The sequence below is a fragment of the Crotalus tigris genome, unplaced genomic scaffold, assembly GCF_016545835.1.
Source record: "Crotalus tigris isolate CLP2741 ecotype Arizona unplaced genomic scaffold, ASM1654583v1 scf7180000023830.6690815, whole genome shotgun sequence".
Lineage (NCBI taxonomy): Eukaryota > Metazoa > Chordata > Lepidosauria > Squamata > Viperidae > Crotalus > Crotalus tigris.
Window position 1 is genome coordinate 128,926 of NW_024100214.1, and position 24,637 is coordinate 153,562.

The following is a 24,637-nucleotide window of genomic DNA, read 5'->3' on the forward strand; positions in this document are numbered from 1 at the left end:
GTCTACCTACCATGTATTTTGAGAAATTTAGAATATATTACTTTATCCTTACTTAAATTCAAGCTATTGTTTTTGAATGTACATAAAAACCCATGTTATTTTTCATTGACATATTCCCTTATGATTAAAGTCATTAAATGAGTAAACTGATTAATGCTTCTATTTTTCAAGTTTGTTATATTCTTACTTTCTACATGTATTTACATTTGAGGCATTTCATTTCTTTAAAAAAATTCTTAAAAAAATAAACCCTGATAAAATACAGATTTCCGGGAATTACTGGATTCATTAAGCTTTCAAGAAAAAGCATCCAGAATAGTCTTATGTTCAGAAGTAAAGTTGACAGATATATAAAACAGTTGGACATTTAATATAATAGGACATATCTTGAAACCCTCTCTGTTTCCTCAGGCTGCAAGTGTAGTAAAATCTGGAATTCTTTATCTTTCATTTTAAGAATTCAGAAGCTTATTGATGAAGTTCATAAGAACCTTTATATATCTTAATTCCCTCAAGAGTTTTTACTGTACAATATGAAATGCTTGTGCTTGGCTGGATGGATTTCTGGTTTTTTTGTTTGTTTGTTTGTTTGTTTGCTATAGTCCACAGAGTTTTTCATTTACCATAAACATACCAATTTTATTGTTCTGCTTTGTTTCAGTTCTACATGTATTCACAAAATGATTACGATCACTGCTAAAATAACAGATGTTGGAAAGGATGCTATTCCTCATAATGAAGTCAACATAAGGATATATTTAAATGATAAGATCCAAAAGCTAGAAAATATGGATATTAAAAAAAATCTTAAAAGAATTTCAGAGTTCTCAGATTTGTCTGTCTTTTTTTTTTTCAGGACTTACTTCCTACAATAAAATATGTGAACTCTCCAGGCTCAGTCTTTTCACACTGGCCTCATATTTTCTGTTCCTTTTTCGCAGTGTGCTTCTTTCTTCTTTTTTTGATAACTTTCTTCTTTACAAGAAATTATTTTTAGTAGGCATCTATCAATTCTAGAGATTTTCTTTACAATGATGTTCTCATCCAGTGACTTCCCAATTGAATTTTCTCTTTGTGGTAATGGCTTTTGTCATAATAGCTTCAAACCCTGGCATCCTTATGCTGGCATCCTTTCACTTATGCTGCTTATTGCTATGTTCTTAAAGTTAAATGGCATTATCAAAATAGAAAATGGAAGAAAGCTTTTTCTAGTAGTAGTAGTAATTAACTTTCAAAGACTATAGTGAATTTGGGATTGTTCCAATGCAATTCCTGTATAACTTGTGCTTGACTGAAATACAGCTTTGTTATCTTTTTCAGTGAATAAATCTAATCCATAATCTATGACAGTTTGTGTGATATAAATTGTGTTGGGTAATAATCAGACCCATTGTATCATTTTTTTCTTGCCTTATAGATTCCCCTACTTTGAGAAATTCAGGTTAAAATTACAATTATCTGATATCAAGTTCCACTGAATTCAGTGCACTTGCTTCTGTGTATATATTTGTATAATTGCACTGAAGTCTTCAAGGTTAAATACTTTTGTCATATGTTCATCATTTACCTTCATTTTTAAGATACCATAAATTAACAAATAAGATCTTTTCATCTAGAAGATTTTTACATACCTTTTGAAAACCTTTATGTTAGTATTCTTGAACTGTTTTGAGTAGATTATTCAGATTAATATGTAGTATAAAAAACTGTGGACAGAGAGACCAAGACTGTAATTGGTTTAAATATACTTTCCAGTCTTCTAGATTTCCTTTATGCAGTTAATTACTCCTATTGATTTTAAACTGAACTTCAGTTCCACACAACTTAAGTCATTCCATTTATAGGAAAGCTCAGATAGAATGGTTCCTTTTATGAGGTAGGGGTTTTGTGTCTAGATGCACCATTTTGGAAGTTTAATTTAATCTTTATTTCTTTCAGGATAATGGAGAAGGAAGTATTTAGTGATGTGTATATTCTTCAAAAATTTCCTGTAGATATATTTTCTTGATTGCAAATCTGGTTCTGCTTAGGAGGCACTGATAAATTTTCCATTAAAAGTTTGTTTCTTTTTATATATAGAAAATATATCTTCTTTAAAGGTCATTATTTAAAATTCTACGTATTAAATTCAGCTGTAAGTAAATATGACTAGTATGTTATTTTTTGTTCCATCCTGGGAAGTTATATTTTGTTTGCATTGTAAAAGTTACTTTATTTGTTGTCTTTGTGATTATAATGTAACATATGCAATACATCTGTATTGATTCTGGAATCTGAGTTTGACAGAAAGCTGTTTTATTATTACCATTAATTATATTTGAATATTTTTAGATTGTGATTATTATTAGCTTATGCTCAGAATCATTCTGAGTTAGATTTTCTGAATTAGTTTATATGGTATCTAAAATAGATCATGGTATAGTAATAGTAATAGTAGTAAAGTTGGAAGGGACCTTGGAGGTCATCTAGTCCAACCCCCTGCTCGGGCAGGAAACCCTACACCATTTCGGACAAATGGCTGTCCAGTCTCTTCTTAAAAACTTCCAGTGTTGGAGCATTTACTGCTTCTGGAGGCAAGCTGTTCCACTGATTAATTGTTCTCACTGTCAGGAAGTTTCTCCTTAGTTCTAGGTTGCTTCTCTCCTTGATTAGTTTCCACCCGTTGCTTCTTGTCCTGCCTTCAGGTGCTTTGGAAAATAGCTTAATTCCCTCTTCTTTATGGCAGCCACTGAGATATTGGAATACTGCTATCATGTCCCCCCTTGTCCTTCTCTTCGTTAAAATAGACATACCCAATTCTCGCAACCGTTCCTTATATGTTTTAGCCTCCAGTCCCCTAATCATCTTTGTTGCTCTTCTCTGTACTCTTTCTAGAGTCTCAACATCTTTTTTACATCGTGGTGACCAAACTGGATGCAGTATTCCAAGTGTGGCCTTACCAAGGCATTGAAGAGTGGTATTAATACTTCACGTGATCTTGATTCTATCTCTCTGTTAATGCAGCCTAGCACTGTGTTGGCCTTTTTGGCAGCTGCAGCACACTGCTGGCTCATATTTAAGTGATTGTCTACTAGGACTCCGAGGTCCCTCTCACAGTTACTACTATTGAGCATGGTGCCACCTATGCTGTACTTGTGCATTTGGTTTTTCTTGCCTAAATGTAGAACCTTGCTTTTTTCACCATTGAATTTCATTTTGTTAGTTAGTGCCCAGTGTTCAAGTCTGTCCAGATCCTTCTGTATCTGAAGCCTGTCTTCTGGAGTGTTGGCTATTCATGCCAGCTTGGTGTCGTCTGCAAATTTGATGAGTTCCCCATCTATCCCTTCATCCAAGTCATTGATGAAGATGTTGAAGAGTACTGGGCCCAGAACAGAACCCTGGGGCACCCCACTACACACTTCCCTCCATATAGATGCAGTTCCATTGAGGACCACTCGCTGAGTACGGCCGGTCAGCCAGCTACGGATCCATCTGGTGGTGGTTCTGTCTACCCCACATTTTTCTATCTTGTCAAGTAGTAGGTTGTGATCTATGGTTTGACAGTTCATGTTCTTTAAACATAATTTACTTTTCCATTGCTAGTTTCACGATGCACTCATAACGTAGAAAATCCTCCACTGTGTGAGGATTCATATTTATATATATTTTGTATCTGTTGCTTGACTACAATACTTTAGATAGAGGTAGTTTTAGAATCAGTCTTTAATAAAAGATACTAATAATTATTTTGGAGGCTGGCTAGATAGTAGATCAATATAGAATATTATATACAGAAAACAATGTATAGAATATACATACATACATACATACATACATACATACATACATACATATATATAGCAAGAAATAAAATGATCACCAGGATAATAAAGGTATAAAATTTATTAAAAAAGCGCCTAGCTTTCGCCGTCACCTGCCGGCATCCTCAGGGCTAGTGCGCCAGGGAGTGAGAATCGCTTTTAAAGGTGTGTCAAAGTCTGCGCGCGCCTCCTCAGCCTCGTCATCGGGCCCGATTGGTATGACTGCGCACAAATGGTCTGTTCTTTCCTATTGATTTCAATTGCGTGTTTATCATCGTCCATCCTTCTTTCTCTTGGTCTTAAGGTGGGTGGGTGAATGTCTCTCTTGTTATGGTGATCCCTACGTTTTAACCTTTCCTCCCCGGTTCGGATGGTAATACACATTTCATGTTTGTTTTATAACCCTCCTTCGTCCCATTGTTCTTTCTACGGTAAGTTTTTCCTTTGATTTCAACACTTTCACTTCCTATGCAAACGTCATCTGGATGATCTTGCAAGTCCTTCCGAAGTGGATGCAAACCATCGGTGGTCTGGGGCTGGAGGGTAGATTGTTCAGTTGCGGGAGGAGGGGGTGGTTCTCTAGCTGCCATTGCGTCCAGCTGCTTAGCGCGTGCTATACAGTGTTTAGTCAGCCCGGGTGGTGGTGGTGATAGAATTGTGTTTTCGCTCGTCCCCCCTGGGTTCAGATGGCAATACACATCCCATCCCTGTCTTGCGCTCCCCCTTCATCCCATGGTTCCTCTTACAGAGGGCCCCTCCCTTAGCTTCATCACTTCTGCGAACCCCGTCTGAGCGATCTCGTGAGTCCCTCCGGGGTGGATGTAATTTGCTGACGATCTGAAGTTGGGGGCTAGATTGTTCAACCATGGGTGGGGGAGGTGGTTCCTTGGTCGCCACTGCGCACAGCTGTCTTATACGCCCCCTGCTGCGGGTGATCGGTCCGGGGAGGGTAATAGTGGGATCATGTTCCATTTGATCATCGCAGCGTCTCCCTTCGATTCGCCTCCTCCCTTTTACATCGTTGTTATCTATACGAGTCCTCTGGAATTCTCCGGGATGCGCAGACGGGGTGTGTGATGGTCCGGTCTCCTGTGTTTTCTCCCCCTCTCCAATACCGTTCGTGGATCCACCTCCAGCTGCGCTCTGTAGTTCTTTCTCTCTCAATCCGGCCATCCTAGTCCCACAAGGGGGCTTTTTCTTTCTTTCCGAACCGGTCATCATATTTTTCCCCGTATATGAGTGAACTGTCACATCCAGGGCTCCCTCTCCTCTTCCATTGGTTATGTCCTCCTTTATACAGGTCGCACCATCTCGGGTATTCATAGTGCCCGAACTCTGGATTTTGGTTTCCACCACCTCCTTAACCCTTTGGGGCTGTGATGGTGTTACAGATGTAGTAGGGGTGTTCTCCAATTGTCTTTCCTCATTCGGACTGCCCCTGATCAATTGGGGGGTTGGTTGCTCCTCCTTAATGCCGTTGGGGTTGTTGCTGGGATGTCGGGGGTATTGTTGTTGATTGATCGTACTCCACAACCTTAAAGCCGTATATGCCGGGCACAGGTCCACGTGTCGGTTGATGGAATTACTGTCCGAGAGCCATGCCTCCTTAAGTAGGCGGCCCCCCTTGGTGTTGTCGCTAGCCAGTACGCTAACCTCACTGAAATTGAATTTATGATCTAGCTCCGCCATGTGTGCCCATATTTGGGAATGCTGGTCTCCCCTTTTCACCGCTAATCTGTGTTCATGGACCCTTGTCTTAACCCGTTTGGCTGTCTCCCCAACATAATTAGATTGGCAGTCCATACAATTGATCTTATAGATGGCTGCCGATTTTTCAATGTTGGGGAGTGGGTCCTTAGGGCGCATTAAAGCTGCCTGCAGTGTTTGATTCGGTCTATGGGCCACCTGTATGTTATGCGGTGCCAAAATTCTTGCAGTAGCCTCTGAGACGTTATGGATATAGGGGAGGGCAACCCGTGTGGTTGTCTGAGGTGCAAATCCTTGAGGTGTGGGGTCACTCCGGGGTCCAGATGGTTTATTGACCCAATTAATGAACTTGGCCGGGTACCCATTACGTTTACACATCTGAAAGAGGTAATTCCTCTCCTCTCTCTTAGCTTTGGTAGTGCTGCAGTGCGACTCCACACGTTTAAGCAGAGTCCTGACACAGCTGACTTTATGGGCAGTAGGGTGATTACTCTCGAAATGGAGAATCCTGTCTGTACATGTAGGTTTTCGGTATACCTTGGTAGTTAGACATCCGTCCACTTGGCGCTGCACCAATATGTCTAAAAACCAGATGACGTTTGCATAGGAAGTGAAAGTGTTGAAATCAAAGGAAAAACTTACCGTAGGAAGAACAATGGGACGAAGGAGGGTTATAAAACAAACATGAAATGTGTATTACCATCCGAACCCGGGGAGGAAAGGTTAAAACGTAGGGACCACCATAACAAGAGAGACATTCACCCACCCACCTTAAGACCAAGAGAAAGAAGGATGGACGATGATAAACACGCAATTGAAATCAATAGGAAAGAACAGACCATTTGTGCGCAGTCATACCAATCGGGCCCGATGACGAGGCTGAGGAGGTGCGCGCAGACTTTGACACACCTTTAAAAGCGATTCTCACTCCCTGGCGCACTAGCCCTGAGGATGCCGGCAGGTGACGGCGAAAGCTAGGCGCTTTTTTAATAAATTTTATACCTTTATTATCCTGGTGATCATTTTATTTCTTGCCATGAATATTCCCAGGATTCATGTTTTTAATCTTCTTAAACATATATATATATATATATATATATATATATATATATATATATATATATATATATATATATATATATATATATGAAATTACATTAACACATACTGCTGTGATATGAGCTTGTGACAAAAAATCATTTATATCTCTACTATTGTTAATTTAAGAAGCTATGATGAATTAGATTGAAAACAGAATATGGAAATACTAATTATGCTTCTTGCTTCCTATTGCACTGCTATCAAATTTTAAAGTATTGATTTCAGCCTAATTCAGAGGTGGGAGTTAGAAAGATACTATGTAGCTATTTGCAGAACTGCCAGAAATCCACTGAATATTTATGCACATTTCTTCCAAAGTGGCTCCATCCTATGTATTGTGGTCTAGCTGCAGTATCTGGTCTTTGGAATTCATTAGATTTTTGGTTTGGCTGCATTACTTCAAAATTTATTTTTGATTATCATTTCATAATTGCTTTTAAGTCATTTATATTTTATATTTTTGTTTAACACTATTGAACTACTCACAGTAAGAGAAGGCAAGAGATGATGTAGTAATTTAAACTTTGGTTTGTAAGTGCCAACCTATGAGTTTTTTTCTAAAAGCTATTAGTTTTCTCTTCAGATACAGAGTTGCTCAGAATATCCAAGGGCAATAGCTTTGTAGAAAGAAACGTCACCCTAATTAATGTTGGCTTTGTAAAATAAAATTAATTTGGTAGATACATCAGGCTAATATATCAAAATAACAAAAAAATGTAATGAAATAGTACAAAGGTTCTTGATTTTTTGGCTGCAAGATGCTGTAGGAATTGTCAGATGTTAATAATGCCTTTAGCTCCTCTTGTTGCAGTTCAAATTAAAAGCGACTCTGCTTTCATTAAGCCATATCAGGTGAGACATGGCATTAATCTGGGCCATATCTACTATTTTGATGTCTAAAATAAAAATAGGTTACTGATATTTTAACCTTATAATTTTTCAGCATTCCTTTGGAGTCCCAGTTGCTGGCTCCATATCTGTGCTGAAGTATCTTATCTCAAAATATTCTAGAACTCTTAACTAGAGAACTGGCATTATCTTTTCATGAAAGGAGAATTGTAATAATTTGTGCATATTTCAAGTATTCGAGCAATTTATATTCTCACTTTTTAAAACTGACAATAATAAGTCAGGAATAAAGTAAAATCTTCTATCATGAAAAGTATATTTGCAGTAAATTTTTATAAGAATTATATGAAATTATCATATTAAAATAATAATTACTACTGAAACAAAGTAATTACTTTGTCTCAAACAGTTGAGAATGCAGGATTAGACAGATTAATTATTATATTTCATGAATTCATGTCTAGTTCCACATATAAGCACCCTTATTTCAGTATTTGAAAGGACATATTTGCATGTGTCATTTTAGGAATTGTGATGACTCTAGTAACTCTCTATATATGATGTATCAATAATGCTGTAGTAATCTTTAACTTATCTTTGAACAAGTTGCCTCAAAATTGAGTTTTCCATGTATATTTTAAAAATTTTCCAGAAAGAAATCATTGGATTCTCCCATCCACTCTCCTCCTGTTAAAATTCTCAATATGATTAATATAACATATTCTTTCACTTTTAAAGCCTCTAGTTAGATTTTATTAAATAATAAAAACCTTCTGAAAAAACATAAAAGGAAGCATTAGCTATCTCTTTATACTTTCTAAGCAGAAGGCTCACGAGATTTTGATAATAGTCATCTTTTGCTAAGAAGTTCAATAGATTTTCATATTTCAAGTAAGCCTCAGACTATAACCTTCCGCTTTTATTTAGTGCAGTGCAGTTTAATGTACAATGATTTTAACAAGGCTTTCAAATGAACTTATATACTATAATGTCTTTTTATTTTTCAAGTGGAAGGATAAAGAAGATAAATAATGTGTATATTTTGTCTGAAGCAGGCTGTCTTCTCAGTGACTATTTATGCATGTCCTTGCATTATATGGTAACAGCACTGTGTTTTCCTGTCATTTTTATAATCCTTTTCCTGGCTGAAGTGATACTCAAGCAACAATGGGTAGTAATCACATTGCCCCCTTCACGTTCAAAAGGAGAGAGGCGGAGATGATCGTGAAACTTTCCAGCAGGCTACAGTAAGCATAACTGTGTGTTAGCCCATAATATGTTAATAATAGCCAAAAAGAGATCATCAGCACAATTATAGTACCTTGCAGGATTTTTTTCCTTTCATGAATGAATTAATACAGCTGTAAAATTATGAAATAACTCAATTTACATACTCATTTTATCTGTATAAATGAATTTATTGTTGTCTATACTGTCTCTCTTTTAACTCTCACTGGCATTAAAATGATTATTATTGTAAAAATAATAATATTTTCAAACTTGCTTTGTATTGAGTTACAACAGCCTTCTTTTAAAATTAAACACAATTAAAGGCAAGACATTTAAAGAACCAAAACAGTATATAAAGCAGTGCATAGATGAGATAAAAGCAAGAATGATTTGCATAAACAAAAATTTTGAGAGGTGCAGTGAATGATGTTGGTAAATTAGATTTACTTACATTTTCTTTTCATCACATTCCTTTAATTTATTTGCCATATTATTCCTTTTCTGTATTCTGCATAATGTTGGTTTCTTAAAAGCAGTGGTGTGAAGGTTTGATATGTAACTCAGTAATTTATTTTATTTATAAGATTAAATTTTGATGGGATTCAGTTCAGTTCTTCCTTAATGCCAACAGGTGGTGCTCAAAAAATAGTTTTCTTTGCCGGCTGAGTCTAACAACAATGTAAAGACCTTCACCTGCAGATCTTGCCTGCCCGTTTGAAAATCATTGTGTATGTCATAATAATGCATCCTTAAGAAACATGTTCATTATTAAAAGTGGATGTTGCAGAGGACATAGAGGAAAAAAAGATTGCTTTAAAATTACCAAATATGCTAAGAGAATAAAAGGAGTTTTGGTGTTTTCAATTCATGCTTAGTTTAATTAAAAGCATATCTACAGAGGTCTGGATGTGCATGTAATTTGATAGATAAATATGCAGAAAATATTGGAATAAACTTTATTTGATGAAATTTTGTATTCTACAAATAGTAATGAGTGAGTTCAGTATGCTTCAAACAGACAGATTTCATTCTCCTGGAATACACTGTAACTATTAAAAATATTTTTCAAATAGATATTTTAACTTTATTTTATTTAAATAATATGTCTGTTTCTAAGATTCAGATTATTGGAGGCTAACCAAAATAAAGTGTTTAAATATCAACACTAATGTTAACCATTATTAAATCTATAAATAGTATTTATGCATTTGAAAAGATTCCTTGAAAACCTGGGAACAAATATCTATCTTACAATTGGAGCTACAGATAGATTACCCATAATTTTGTAAAATTATCAAGTTTAGAAAACGATGGATAAGTGAAAGTTCAAGATGTATCTGCTAAATACATTTATAGATAGGACTGCACTGTGTGAAAATTTCCCTGAATCTGTTTTGAAATAATATATATTACTGTATTCTCAAGTGATCCAATAAGTTATTATGTAAGCCTTCTAAATATACATACATACATAATTAATTAATTACTGATTGTCTTAGGAGATACAATAACATTTTGAGAGGTTTTTCAGACATTCAAAAGTATCCTTAGGAAACCATGTTTCTGAGTCAGTTATATTATACAGTAGAGCTGAGGTACCTGTGGCCCCACAGATACTGCTAAAACTATTTCCCAGTGTACTTCACAATTACGACACTCATTAAGGCTGCTGAGACTTGAGCATTACCAGGAAAAACTACAATTTCCTAATTCTACATAACTTGGATAATGTGGAACTAAAGAATGGATATAATTGTGCTAGTTCTGGCATTACACAGGCAGAAAAATGAAAATTTCTAGTGCCTCATTCTACCAAGAAAGCAGTTTATTTTATACATTAGATAAATAAAATCATTTTCCTATTTCAGAGGTGATTTGAAGTTCAATAAAATATTCCAGTTATAAACTTCCTTATAATACTTGTCAAAGGATAATTAATCATAATACATAAATAAGCCTGGTAACATTTCATTTTATGAATTGTTTCCCCGAAATCCAGAAGATAGATGGACCTCTCTTTTTGTGCCTAGATCAGTTTCATTATTATTATGATGATGTGTTGTAGTTTTAGTATACATTTATTTTATGCATTAATCAAAAGTAAAGGAGCTCCATACAATAATCAGGGAGCAGCTTCATAATCATCTCTGGCCTACCATGCTTTGGTGGATTCTACACAAAAAAACCTGCTCATGTGTAAACTTTTGCAGATGTTCATGCTCAAGAACGGAGAACTAGTGGTGGTGTCTAAAGCATAAGCCAAGATAATGAAATGGTCTTCATGTGATCCCAATTTCCAATGTTCCCTGCTGGCTTCCCCAAAACAAAGTCGAAGTGCGGTCACATGAGGTCCTTGCTTAATGACCCGTGCTGTCCTTTTTAATGACAGGAAGCAGGACTCCTAGAATTGCTGTTAGTAAGTGATGTCATGTGTTTTATGGCTGCATTGTTTAGGGGCAGCAGTTGTGGTTCCAGTTGCTGTTGTAACCCAAAGACTACCTGTATTGTCTATTCTAGGTATTGTATGTGTGTGTGTGTATGTGTTTGTAGCTTTTCTAGCAATTGGGGAAATATTTGAATATATTTACTTTTCCATATAATAGTTTAGGACAGGGGTTCTCAACCTTGGCAACTTTAAGACTTGTGGACTTCAACTCCCAGAATTCCTCAGCCAGCTTTGCTGGCTGAGGAATTCTGGGAGTTGAAGTCCACAAGTCTTAAAGTTGCCAAGGTTGAGAACCCCTGGTTTAGGATATATAATTGAGTAATACCCTATTCCTGAATATGTCATTACATAGCCTGTATCTCCAGGCACAGGCAGCAGATCCTTGACTTGACTAAAATCACACTAGCATACCTGATATAAAACTAAACTTCAGTTGCATTTATGGCATTCGATTGGGGAAAAACTGGCCAGTTTTTAGCAGATTGGTTTGTGTGGTACAAGTGTGACTAAGGCTGATTATCTAGTATATGCCTTCGTTTATTAAAAAGCGTTGTGTGAAGTCCTTGATTGGCCAAAACCCTGATCCTGGGGTAAATATCTTTGGCCTCATCCGGTGACCACTCTGACACATAGAATGGAAGAAGAGTTAATGGTAAGGAAATGAATTGAGAAAAATAGATAAGCAATTTGCTTGTGAAAATAAGAGAAAGGAAAAAGATGTAATAGACTTAAAGATAATTTGATCTTGAAGTGAGATGATGAGTACATTAAGTATGTTGGAAAGTATGAGAGAGCCGAGGTGGCGCAGCAGTTAGAGTGCAGTACTGCAGGCCACTTTAGCTGACTGTGTTCAGCAGGTCAGCGGTTCAAATCTCACCGGCTCAAGGTTGACTCAGCCTTCCATCCTTCCGGGGTAGGTAAAATGAGGACCCAGATTGTTGGGGGCAATGTAAATATATATATACATTGCTTACTGGTGTACACTGCTTAGAGAGTGCTTGCACTTAAAGCGGTATATAAGTCTCATAAATAAATAAATGAGCTAGGATCATATAGTTTATTGTCGTTTCATATGAAAGTAAGAGTACATAGGTTTGAGATGTCCCATGTTACACGTCAGTAATGTAAGGAGCAAGGATTAGTACTGGAAAATTGTACAAGAATCCAAATTTATTTATTTATTTAGAAAATTTATAGAGCCGCCTACTCGCTCACAGCGACTCAAATGTCATATGGAAAAAAACTATTCTGTTAGATAATATGAGTGTATGGATTGAAACAAGATGAAATGAAAGAGTACAGAAAAAGTAGATTGTGCTATTTGATTATTCAAAAATAAATGATTGATGAATATCTGCTTTGAAAAAAGTTCTGCTTCAGATGCATAGCTTAAGCATTAGTCTATTTGAGCATACTTTCGGGAATGGAATCATTATGAATCTTTAAGCTTGATTGATTTGATTGAGTAAAAGTAGAAGTTGTGAAAGTAGTAAGATTGCTCCTGTTTATAAATTAGTGAGACGGTGGTGAAGTAAAAAATCTTCAGACCCAGTAATGATTCGGTTGAAGAGGCAAAGCTTAATTTGGTGTAGTGTTTGCTCTAGCTTATTTCCTGAAAACTAATAATGTAAAATAATAAAACCTACAGGCAAGAATTCTATGTGGAACAACCTTTGGAAATTGTCTAGGAATGTAAGTTGGTAGTGTTGGTAGGAATGAGACAGAGAAAACGTGACAATTATATGGCATCAACTTCATTATCATTGATGTGTTATTTCCGAACACTAACCCTAACGCTTCCAATATTTAAAGCACAAAAGCAATTTAGGATTTCCTTTACCCATTTAAAATCAGATAAGGAACTTTCTGATCGTGTTTAAACAAATTTAAATCTTTGAAAATGGTTATTTTGGTCAATCATCATCTACCTAGGATTCATTAAAGTTGTTATTATTAATAGTATTTATTTATTGGTTAAGCTTGTTCACTGTCTCATTCCCTATGAGTCTACAAAGTTTACAGGTTTTTTTTAAAAAAACGAACCCACAATAAAACAACGTAAATAAAAACAAAGAACAAAAGATGACAAAAACCAGACAGCACCAGAAGTAGACCTACTGACCCTTGTTGGATCTTCAAGGCCCTTTGTAACACCAAGATAAGGAATACCTGGATGTCAAGAGGGGTGGAAGGACCTCATTTCAGATAGAGTACTTGGCAGTATTTTGTAAATTGTGAGTAGTAATAGTGGCAATAGTAGCAGCATAATTTCCTGCTTATAAGTTGGTTTAAGTAGGATTTTGCCCTTAAAAGCAACCAAGAAATATTATAGGGGTAGACCTTGATTAATGACTGTCTTGGAAAGTGATCATTTGCAGTTACAATGGTGATGAAAAAGGACATTTGTACCAATGCCTATATTTATGACCTTTGCAGCATTTTTCTCTGTCACGTTTGCCATTGCAACCCGTTTATGTGTTGTCCTGTCGCTAAGCTCTCCCCCCTCCCCTTTTTCCCCACCTCAGAGAGATTGTCTGAACATGCTATTTCTTTGTATAATGAAATTAATAGATAATTTTGAGGAAAGGGGAGAGAAGATGCTGCCTAGAAAACCTTCAGGCAAGAGAGAAAAGAACCTGCAATTGTTTAATAGTCAAAGAAACTTAGGAAGGACCACCTTAATGATCTAGAACAGGGATCTCCAAACTTGGCAACTTTAAGACTTGTGGACTTCAACTCCCAGAATTCCTCAGCCAGCTTTGAAGTCCACAAGTCATAAAAGGGCCAAGTTTGAAGACCCCTGTCCAAGACCATCCCCACCACTAGCCTAGAATATAAACTGAGATTAAACCTCACTCCTTACTAACACTGATTATGTTACTTAGTTTGGGTAATGAAAAGTCTGCAAAGAAACAACCAAGCTCAGAGAGCACCAAAGATCCCTCATTTCAACCTTGATCTATAGATATTCTTCTTTATTGGTATTTTTAACATTATTGTGTGACTTATATGTATTAACTATATTATATATTTTATATGTAGTCCAAGATCATTCCTCTTCAATGCGGCCCAGGTCAGCTAAAAGGCTGGATATCCATGCTCTAAAACTTATGGCATCTATAAGGCTAAAAATATTGATTATCGTATAAACATTTGTAGATTACATGCTAGATAATATGATACATAAAATACTAATGCAGAATTCCAGTTCCTCATCCATTTGTGGATGTTCTCTTGTAGACAGTGAAGTTGTAGGGAAATAATAGCAGAGTTACTATGGATATAGAACAGTTCTTGATGAAAACACAAACAACTTCCATAGTTAAACATTTTTACTTAGATACACAAATAAAATTGTGTATCCATCAAAATTATTTATCCATCAAAGAAAGACTTTGTACAATATCTTGCAAAGAATGGAAAACTAACTGTAATAAAGTCATTTTATAAAATAACTCCAAATATATCAGTTATACAGAAAGAACATTTATTTCCATCATTACTGTGCAAAATAGTTTTTTACGTGGGTGTTTATCCTCAGTCATAAGTAGGTAATTGGTAAAGATAAAATGTGCTTAATTTCAAATGATCCAACTCAGAGCACACAAGAGCCTCTTGTTTACTGAAATTTATTCTCAAGTGTCCTTTGTTTTGGATACATCAGTGAAATTGTCCCTTCTGTTTGTCTTTTGTTTTCTTAGACTGATAAAATGTAGTTTTGTAAACAATTTCTATAAATAATAAACAATTTTTCCCAAGTGCTTATCAAAAATGAAAATGTATTAACACTTCAATAGAATTTCAAAAATTTGTATTGACTTTTTAAAATATATTGGATTATATAATTTGAATCTTGCTTTAACCTATATCTTTCATTTCTTCTAAATGTTCATACCTTTGAGTTTAATTTCAAATGCTTGTAATATGGATTTTTAATTTTTTTAATGAACTACAATCTGAATAAATTAGATCATGATGATGTTAATGATAGGTTGGATAGAAAAGAAGTAATTTTGCTTACGTTGGCATGGAGCCAAATGATTTTTTTTTGAACAAAAATGATAATATGTATTTGATTTTAAGTTAAATACTTAATTTCCACTAACGTCGTTTTATCATGTTTATTCATTGTAAGTCTGTATTAAACTAAAAAGGAACTACTTAAGTAGCGAGGGCAGTGAGTATTTGCAAGGTAAATGGGGTGGGAAAACCCTACAATTGAGTCCTAGAAAAATTGTGACACCTCAGGCGATCATGAGCTGTGTTCTTGTTACCTGCCTAAGATATACAAGACATTATATAAAGGGCTATGGGGGAGGAAAGTATGGGTATGATGATGTAGTTGTTTTTATCATTAGTTAAATTCTTTTATCTGAATCATCAGTGTCCTGGAACAGAAGGCTATTATGTTCTACACCAGGGATGGGGAACTATGGCCCTTTTACGATCTGTGAAGTTCAACTTCCAGAATTCCTGAGCCAGCTGAAATGCCAGTATTTTCATTTTACTGATAATCTGCAGGATGCCAGCAGGAGCATGGGAATGCTGAATTCATAGCATCAGTATAATCGTCTTTTAATTGGGCTGATTGTTTTTAGTTGTGTCATGGCAAAGGTTGAAATTTTGTTGCTTAAACTTCAATTCCACTCAACTTTTTATTTCATTTTTTTATTTATTCACTTATTTATGTTAGAAAGCCTAGCTGTGTTGAACATCTAGGTACATATTAAAGAGAATTGTATGTTTTCTGTGTCCCAAAGGTTAGTAATCTCCTCCACCCCTTGGTTCTTTTCTATACATTTGAAACACTTTGGGATGATTTTTGAAGACTAGCAGCACTGTTTCCTGTCATTTTGTGGTGGAAACATGAAAAATATAATTAACCCTAAAATATCAGATCACAATTACAGCAAAAAAAAAAAATAACCTTTCTTAAAAAAAATCCAACCACATATGGCCTTCCTCATTCTGTGCCTCTCAGTCCTCCATTAGTGCTACATTCTGTGTAGTTTGTGTCCCCTAAAATATTGAAATGAAGGGCGAAGGGTCAAAAGCCTCAGGACATTAGTATTCATATATAATGATATGTTATTACATAATGCTTGTTTTTCCCTTCTATCTGTCTGCACATCTTTCAGTCAATTTATACTTGGAAACCTCAATAAAACTATATATTTCTATTTGATTTGCAGTCATGCTATGATTTGTGCTGTTCAAATATAGTCATGTACTAGTTTACCATAAAAGATAATATGCAACATTATGTAGGCACTTATTCATAAAATTCATACAAAATCTTAGCATCATTCCTGAAAAGAGCCATGTCTAAGAACTAAAAAGTAAGATTTCTTTTCCAAGACAATCAGATTTAACAGTGTTGGGAAAACTTTGAAATGTAAATCTAAAATATTTCCACATTAGGAGTTAAAGAGTTTATTGTTGGCAGTTCACATCTCTTTTATATCTATCAGATATAAAAATATTTTTATTTGGCACTCCTGCCAGAACAATAATTTTGTACACTTCCTTCCTTTAGAGATAAAAATTAGCAACAATAATTTTGTGGCTTTTAATTTATTTTACAAATACATCAAAATAGTTGCTTTACGATGAATTTGGAAGTTAAATGAATAAAGTCCTTATAATTTGGTGTTTTGTGTTAAGATCAATCAATTATAAAAAAAGGATTGACTACAGATGTAAATTTTTAATGATATTTTAATACAGTTAATAAAAAAGATGGTTATTGCCATATAATTATTCTAAAGGGACAAATTATAAAACATTTCCTAGCACGGCTTGTAATAGGTTTTTAAAAAATAATATTTTTTGTTTTCTTTGCAGTACTTACAATTAAGTTAGGATCTTGCACTTTGCCCCCATCCAACTCCTCGTTGGAGTTTATCTTTTTATATTAGCTATGTATACATTCCTCTATATAAATGCTTTTGATTGGTGCTGTAGAAAAAAGTTTTAAACTATTTAAAATGTGGAAAAATTCCTTCCCAAATTTTTTGACAGAGAGAGACTGAGAACACACAGCATTGAATCATCAGGAAAATTGAAGATTTCCCCTGAACAACATTGGGATTTTACTGCAGAGGACTTGAAAGACCTTGGAGAAATTGGACGAGGCGCTTATGGGTCTGTCAACAAAATGGTCCACAAACCAAGTGGGCAAATTATGGCTGTTAAAGTAGGTGATGCCCATAATTATTTGTACTTCCAATAGTAGGGCAAAATATGATGGAGAATTTAATGTTCATCCATCTAGCACTCAACAAATGTCTGTTGTTTATACAGCACTTTGTAAATGCAGTATTAGCAGAAAGAACTATCTTATTACTGGTTTATCTGGTGATATAAAGTTTTAAGAAAATAAGTCCTTTAAAAAATATGTCTGCATATGCATAACATGGGATTAAAAAATGTTGAAAGATTGTAGTGATGTACAAAAGTGATGTATAAAAATACCTTTTCATGGACAGTTCATTAGTTTAAACCAGTGGTTCTTAAACCTTTTCATCACCAAAGACCCCCTTTGAATACTTTTTGTGGCCATGGACCAGGGCCACGGACCACCAAAACTTAAGATTTAAATCATAACCATTTCTTCAAGCCTTCTCAGACCCCCCTGTGAAGGGAATGGGACAACTTGCCACAGTCAACTTGTTGCGGCCAACTCGCCATAGCCAACTCACCATGACCAACTTGCCTCAGGACAACTCGCCACAGCCAACTTGCCATGGGACAACTCACTGCGGAACAATTTAGCAATTCTATTTAATTATTTAAAATAAAAAAGTATTTTAATTATTTATATTTCATTTTGCATCCTTTAATGATTCTATTCCACCATTGTTTTGTTATTGGTGTAACTTTTGTCCAGCAACGAGTTGTACTGTGGCAAGTTGATCGTGGTGAGTTATTTCGCAGCAAGTTGGCCATGGCGAATTGTCATAGACACCCCCCCCCCATGAAGACATTGTGCCCCCCCGCCCCGGATCCACGGACCTCAGGTTGAGAACCACTGATTTAAACCAATGTGCTTATGGAATTTTAAAGATTCTCCACAGCTTTTCTCCAGCAGCACTGTAGATATCTTTTAAGTTACATCAATAAATATAATGAAGGAATCAGTTTTCTTCACTCCTATTCCACTCTCTTAGGAGTATGGATGAAATCAAAATATTTTGATCTGAACTCTGAACACAATATGATCACTACACTTTAAGTGGATTGTTACCCAAAAGAACTTGATATGGTTTGAGGGAATGTTGAGAATTGCTTTCTGCCTTGTTGTCTCATTTTTCATTCTGTAGCAATAAAGGACTGGGTAGGACTGGAAAATGTGTGGGATTTTTTTTTAAATAAAATGTTTTAAAATTACAATAGCTAACTGTAGAAGGAACAGTTAAACACGCATTTTGCAGCTTGTTTGCACAGCTACAGCACCGAGATCAGCAAAAAGCAGATATATATTTATTATACATGAATTGACCCTTTCAGCATAATAGCAGCAAAAGAACATTAGTTTGGTTATTAGTTTGAGGCTTCTTCCTAATGCATGCACAATGCATGTTTTACATTGCAAATGCCGAAAAGTAAACAAGCTAGTAAAATAATGTTTTACATTTAATAATTTGAAAGTTTAATTACATAGATAACATCATTTATATCACTATCCGTATATTATACATTTTCACAGTGCAAACTATACTTTTGAATTGAAAAAGTACAATATAAGCGCAGAGGTACTAGCTCTATTAGTCATAAGCCCTTAATGATTTTTCCATAGCAGAGAATTTAAAAACAGCAATATACTTACTGATCAGTACTGTAGGCAATCAGTTGGCAGTCATTTTATTATGTCCCGCTGGTCAGACTTCAAGAAGTTGAAAGCGCATGGAATGACATTACCCTCTTTTGCCCTAAATTTGTGCAATTCTTAGTAGGGGAATGCAGTTTTATTAAATCATGTTTTATGCTAGAAAAAAAAAACCAGAAGAATCTTAGCTGAGGCTGTGGTTTATTCACTTTCGAAAATAAGAACTGAATTATTCGAGAGTATAAATTTGTCTGAAAGTGTTACAGCCATTTTTACTTTTACTCTTTGGTTCAGTGTAAAGACTACCACTCACATAATACAGGTGGTCTTCAACTTACAACAGTTCATTTAGTGATCGTTCAAAGTTACAAATGCACTGAAAAAAAGTGATTTATGACCTTTTTCACACTTAACGGCCATTGCAGCATTACTGTGGTCATGTGATCAAAATTCAGATGCTTGGCAACTGGTTCATACTTATGACCGTTGCTGTGTCCCAAGGTCATGTGATTACCTCTTGCAACCTTCTGAGAAGCAGAGTCAGTGGGGAAGCCAGGTTCATTTAGCAACCAGTTTACTAACTTACCAGTTGCAGTGATTCACTTAACAACTGTGGCAAGAAAGGTCATTAAATGGGACAAAGCTCACTCGACAAATATCTCATTTAACAGCAGAAATGTTGAGCTCAATTGTGGTTGTAAATCGAGGACTACCGATATGAAGGATATTTGAAGCTCTGCCTCACCCCAGTGGGATTGGCCCACCTCACTTGTTCCAGCGGAAAGGGCTTGTTACGGATCTTATCTGCCAAGGAATTTTGGTTTGTAGGGTCTAGGAAAAGAGCTTTTTCCCTGTGCCCCCCCCCCATCCTTTGGAATATTCTATCCTTGAGGTGAGATCTGCCACCCTCCCCTTAGCCTTCCAGAAAAGTCTTAAAATCTGCTTCTGCCAGCTGGCCTGGGACCCCATTGGGGAATGCTCTATGTTGGAGACAGTTGACGGGGTAAGAGAGAAGACCCCACCCTGTGCTGTTCATTCCCTTAGTTTTTAGTGTCCATTTAACTCTGTAGGTTTTAACTGTGTTTATCTTTTATCATTTTGTAAGCTGTCCAGAATCCCTTCAACAGTGAGATAGATGGCATATAAATTTTAAAAATAAAAAATATATAAAAAAATAAAGTTTGTTGTTTAAAAGTGTCCCTCTTTGGTATGGTATAATTATATTTATTTCTTCTATTATGGTTTTTGGATACATTATGAAATAGTATATGAGTTCTGTTTATAATAACCATCTGGTATTTGTCTGGAAAAAGTTTACGCAATTCTTAGAGCTCTGCCAGAGAGATTAAGCATAAGCTAATTCTGAGATGAAAGGGTAACCATTCAAAGAAGACTTCCTGTGGGGATTTAGAATATTAGCAGAACTTCTATAACATTTTAGGTTTTAACTTGTCAGCTTAAGCAAGCCATGCATTCTACATTATTTATATCGTACCTAGGCTTAGCATTACTTTTGCATACTGTATAATTTTAATCTTATCTAGAATACCTATGTGCTTTATGCTTTTAAATATTGGTTTGCCTGCTTGAAATATTTACATCAGCTCTTTCTGTCACATCTGTTCAATGGCAGCTAAAAGTGAACTTAAGGGGAGGGGATTCTGAATTTCTATGGGAAGTGGCAATAAAATACCAAAATTAATTCAGCTGTTCAAGGAAAAGATTGTTCAGAAAATGAGGGAAATTTATAAAATAGGAACAAACTCAAGAGTTGGAATGAGTAGATTGTCACATATTAATGATTCAAGAAAAACAAAAAAGAACTACTTTACCGTTGGTATCAGGCCTGTACTTGGGTCATAGGAGAGTTTAACATTCTAGGAATGATTAAGATCTAAAGGAAAACGACAAAGGTTAGAGGAATCGATGGCTTATTTAGTGCCATAAATAACTGCGATATTGCTTGAGTTAAAGAGACTACCAGAAGAAAATAAATATTAAATCAACTTTAGAAGAAAGAACCAGTTTGGTCTAGTAGTTTAAGACACCCGACTAAAACCAGGAGATTGTGAGTTCTAGTCCCACCATAGGCACGAAAGCCTTCTGGATGACTTTGGGCTGGTCACTCAGTCTTATCTCATGAAATCTGACCAGTCAGTCAATTCAAGACACACTGAATAGATCAACATTTGATTGATTTGAAAACACAGACCCTCCACTGTAAAAAAAAAAAAAGCTACGATAAAAAAAAAACCCTGATCCCATAATCAGCCAGATGTTTAGCTTGGATTTGGCATTTTTATCCACATTATTTAATTATTTCTCTGTTTCCCAATGCATTTTATAGTCAAGACTTCATTTTTTTAATAATAGGCAATATTTTCAATATCCATAACTTCCAGATAAAGAGATGGATTCTTTGCTTATTGTTTTCTGGAATGCAGAATGATAGATAGCTCTGGAAGAATTTGCCCAGAAAACATATAGCATACCTTTGGAATAAAACAAAAGTTAAGATTCTATGTCTGTTATTTTGTGGCTTGTGTAGATTGAGAAGCACTGATGATCCAGGAATTTCAATAAAGTCAAATCTAGAGATCCATAATTATGAGTAGACTATTGCTGCTATAAGGATTTTTTTGTGAGAGATGTGATTACTTACGTTATAACTCAGTGACATGCATAGTTTTAAATTTGTTTGTTTACAGTTGCTAAAAAATGTCTGCATTAGAACTGTGAAAAAGGGATTTCTATGGAGCACCTGGTGTGAAAGAGGAATTTAATTCCCCTTCTGAAAAATCACTTTGTATCATTTGCTGCAAATAGCAATTGAAGTAAACAAGGTTTGAGGAGGCTCAGTGAAAAAAAAAAGTAAAAAAAGACAGCTGTGCAGGCCTGAGATGATTTGAGGCTGCTGTATATCTGCCTTTTTAGTCTAGAGAGCCAGTTCTGAACATATTAGCTAATATTAATCCAGGATGTAGTTTGCAATTTTTTATTGGATAAAATTTAGTATTTGATTGTTAGATGGCTTCCATCCACCAACCTGAAGGTGAATGATTCTTTAGCCGGGGGGGGGGGAGGAGCCACCCACTCATTTCACCAAAGTTGTGATGCTGTTTTATTTATCGTAGATCTCGGTGTAGATGTAAGAAGATTCTAGTGTAGTTTGGTATCTTTGCTACCAATTTAGGATAAAGTCATTGCTTTTAAATATTTAAAAAATCTTGATTCATGCAAGATTAATAGTGTAATAGTGCCATTGGTAATGCTTGAACAGTCCTCATTCACCTTATCAATCCCATGTCTTCCTACGAATGTTCATTTTTAGACTACTGTATTCTGTCTATCTCAAAGAATAAACACTGGAATTGTTTGCTTTAGATGTTTCTGTAATATTCATCAGGTATCAGATACCTTGCAATTCAATAATATTTAGCTTTACAAAGCTTTCATTAATAGGAAGAAATTGTGAAGTACTATTTTGGATTTGGTGCTTGTACTTTTAATATAGGTTAATGCAATATTACTTAACTTTAATACAGTAATAATTTTGTTTGTATTCTTACTTTCACTGTTCAGGCAATGGAATAATTTTTCCAATTATTCCAATTACAAAAAATTATGCTGAGATGTTATATTGTTTTAGAAATTTTATCTGTCGTAATAGAAAATCCATGTGTAAAAATAATTGGAAAACTTTCTTAGCTTGTGCAGATTGGTTCATTGCCTCAAAGGATAATTAGTCCTTTTGTCTCCATAGGATCATATTTCTTTGCCTACTTGCATGATTAAAATATTTGTCCTTCAAAATTTCTTACAAGAACTGTTGTTCAATAGATGAAAATGTCAGTGCCTTCATTATTGTAAATATTTCAAATAATAGTTTTCAAAGCACAATAAAAAAATAAAAAACAAATGAAAAAACAAATTGGCATCGATTAGAACAAGAATATTATATAGAGCCATATGCAGAAATCCTGCTAGCCAACGGTTGATAGTCTGCTTTTTCTTTTTCTTTTCTTTTCTTTTGTTAAATATAATCCAAGGACTTTTAGTAGTATGGAATTACAAGTCAAGAATTCTCTCCCTTGAGAATGCTAATGGTGCCTTTGCTTTCATCATATCTTACAACAGTTTCCAAGATACAACAAGTGAAAAAATACATTTCTGAATGATTTGCATCAGCTATATCTTTTTTTGTGTGAATTTAAATTTATTTATGAACATTTTCCTTAAAAAGAAAATCTAGAAATTCAGCATGTCTTTTAAATTGCATAAAAATGCCAAGTGTTTAATATATTTATACACAATACTTTTAAATGTTCTTTTCAAACTCTGTAGAGTGATCAGAAGGTGTTTAATAGGTAAAATTTATCCAACATACCTATGAAAATATTTTCTCTATATTTTCTTTGTCTGCACAACCATTGTGAGCAGGGAACAACATTCAGAATAATTGCATAGGTTGCAGTAATAGTAGTCCAATTTTTTTCAAATTCAAAAATTTGAGCTTAAAATTCATTTATTCTATTTATATACTGCTGAATCTCTATTGACTTAACCACAGCTTGGGGGGGGGGAATAATCAAAAACATACATTAAAACATGCAGGATCAATATCAATAAATTAAAATTATGAATAACTACTCAGAACTACAACTAGTCAAGATAGAGTGATGGTGAAAAATAGATAACAGAATCAAATATATATCAAATCTTTCTAAGTAATTTAAGATAAATTATAGATGATGGCAATGAACTGCTGAACCGAATGCTATTCCAAAAAATTCCATCTTCTGTAGTTTCTGCAGTTTGAGAAGAATAGTGCATGCTTTAATTGTAAGGGAAGGATTTTCACAAGAATGCAGCTGAGAAACAGCATCTCCTGGCTTCCATTTTTCTTATTTCAAGAAATACAAGAAATAGAAGCTTATTAGGAAGGATATATTGGAGGAGCCCACCAGACGATGGGCACTGGACGTAGACGTGTGGGTGTGTTGCAGGGCAACACTGCTGCAGATAACAAGTCATGTTTGCATCAAGATAAGTTCTGACTGGTATTAGCTTGTATCTGTGGTATTTTTTTCTCTCTCCCTCTCTTTTATTCTGTATGATTACAGATGTATTCTGTATGATTAAATTAAATAATTGGTTTAATTTTTTTTTCTGTTCAATTTAAGTCTTTGCCAAGCTAGGACTTCCTCCCATTTTAGAATATTTCATATTGATAACATCCATTTATATTTTAAAAATCTGTCTCCTATGACTTGAGTTTAATTATTTGTCCTTATCGTTCTTTCAGAGAATTCGATCAACAGTGGATGAAAAGGAACAGAAACAGCTTTTAATGGATCTTGATGTAGTAATGCGAAGCAGTGACTGTCCGTATATTGTTCAGTTTTATGGAGCACTCTTCAGAGAGGTTGGCATTCAGAATTTTCTTGCTTTGCATCCAAAAGTTTAGGTATTTTCAGTAGGTTTTAATGGGTGATGGCATGCATTAATTAAATGGCAAGATAGTAAGCTTTCTGGATAACATCGCATGAAGTGGGGTACCTACAAGAGAAATATTATCAGGACTAGTTCTAACAGCTGAACATAAGAGCTTCAGAATATGATTTTGTTTTGGTGTTTGACAAAAATAAAGTTCATTATGAATTTGTGCTCCATATT

The 24,637-nt window shown here is 35.0% G+C and overlaps 1 protein-coding gene across 9 annotated transcripts in view; it reads left to right on the forward strand.

Moving 5' to 3' along the window:
* Nucleotides 1-24,637, forward strand: part of MAP2K4 (mitogen-activated protein kinase kinase 4) — a 68,199-nt gene that overhangs the window by 27,299 nt on the left and 16,263 nt on the right. For 6 of the 9 annotated variants that reach the window (XM_039321993.1, XM_039321986.1, XM_039321987.1 and 3 more), the window contains 3 exons: nt 8,609-8,704; nt 17,155-17,329; nt 24,267-24,386. In XM_039321993.1, the coding sequence (XP_039177927.1) occupies nt 8,625-8,704; nt 17,155-17,329; nt 24,267-24,386 (375 nt within the window). In that variant the 5' untranslated portion in view covers nt 8,609-8,624. The remainder of the gene's footprint in view (nt 1-8,608; nt 8,705-17,154; nt 17,330-24,266; nt 24,387-24,637) is intronic. The other 3 variants (XM_039321991.1, XM_039321992.1, XM_039321990.1) reach the window with 1 other exon arrangement.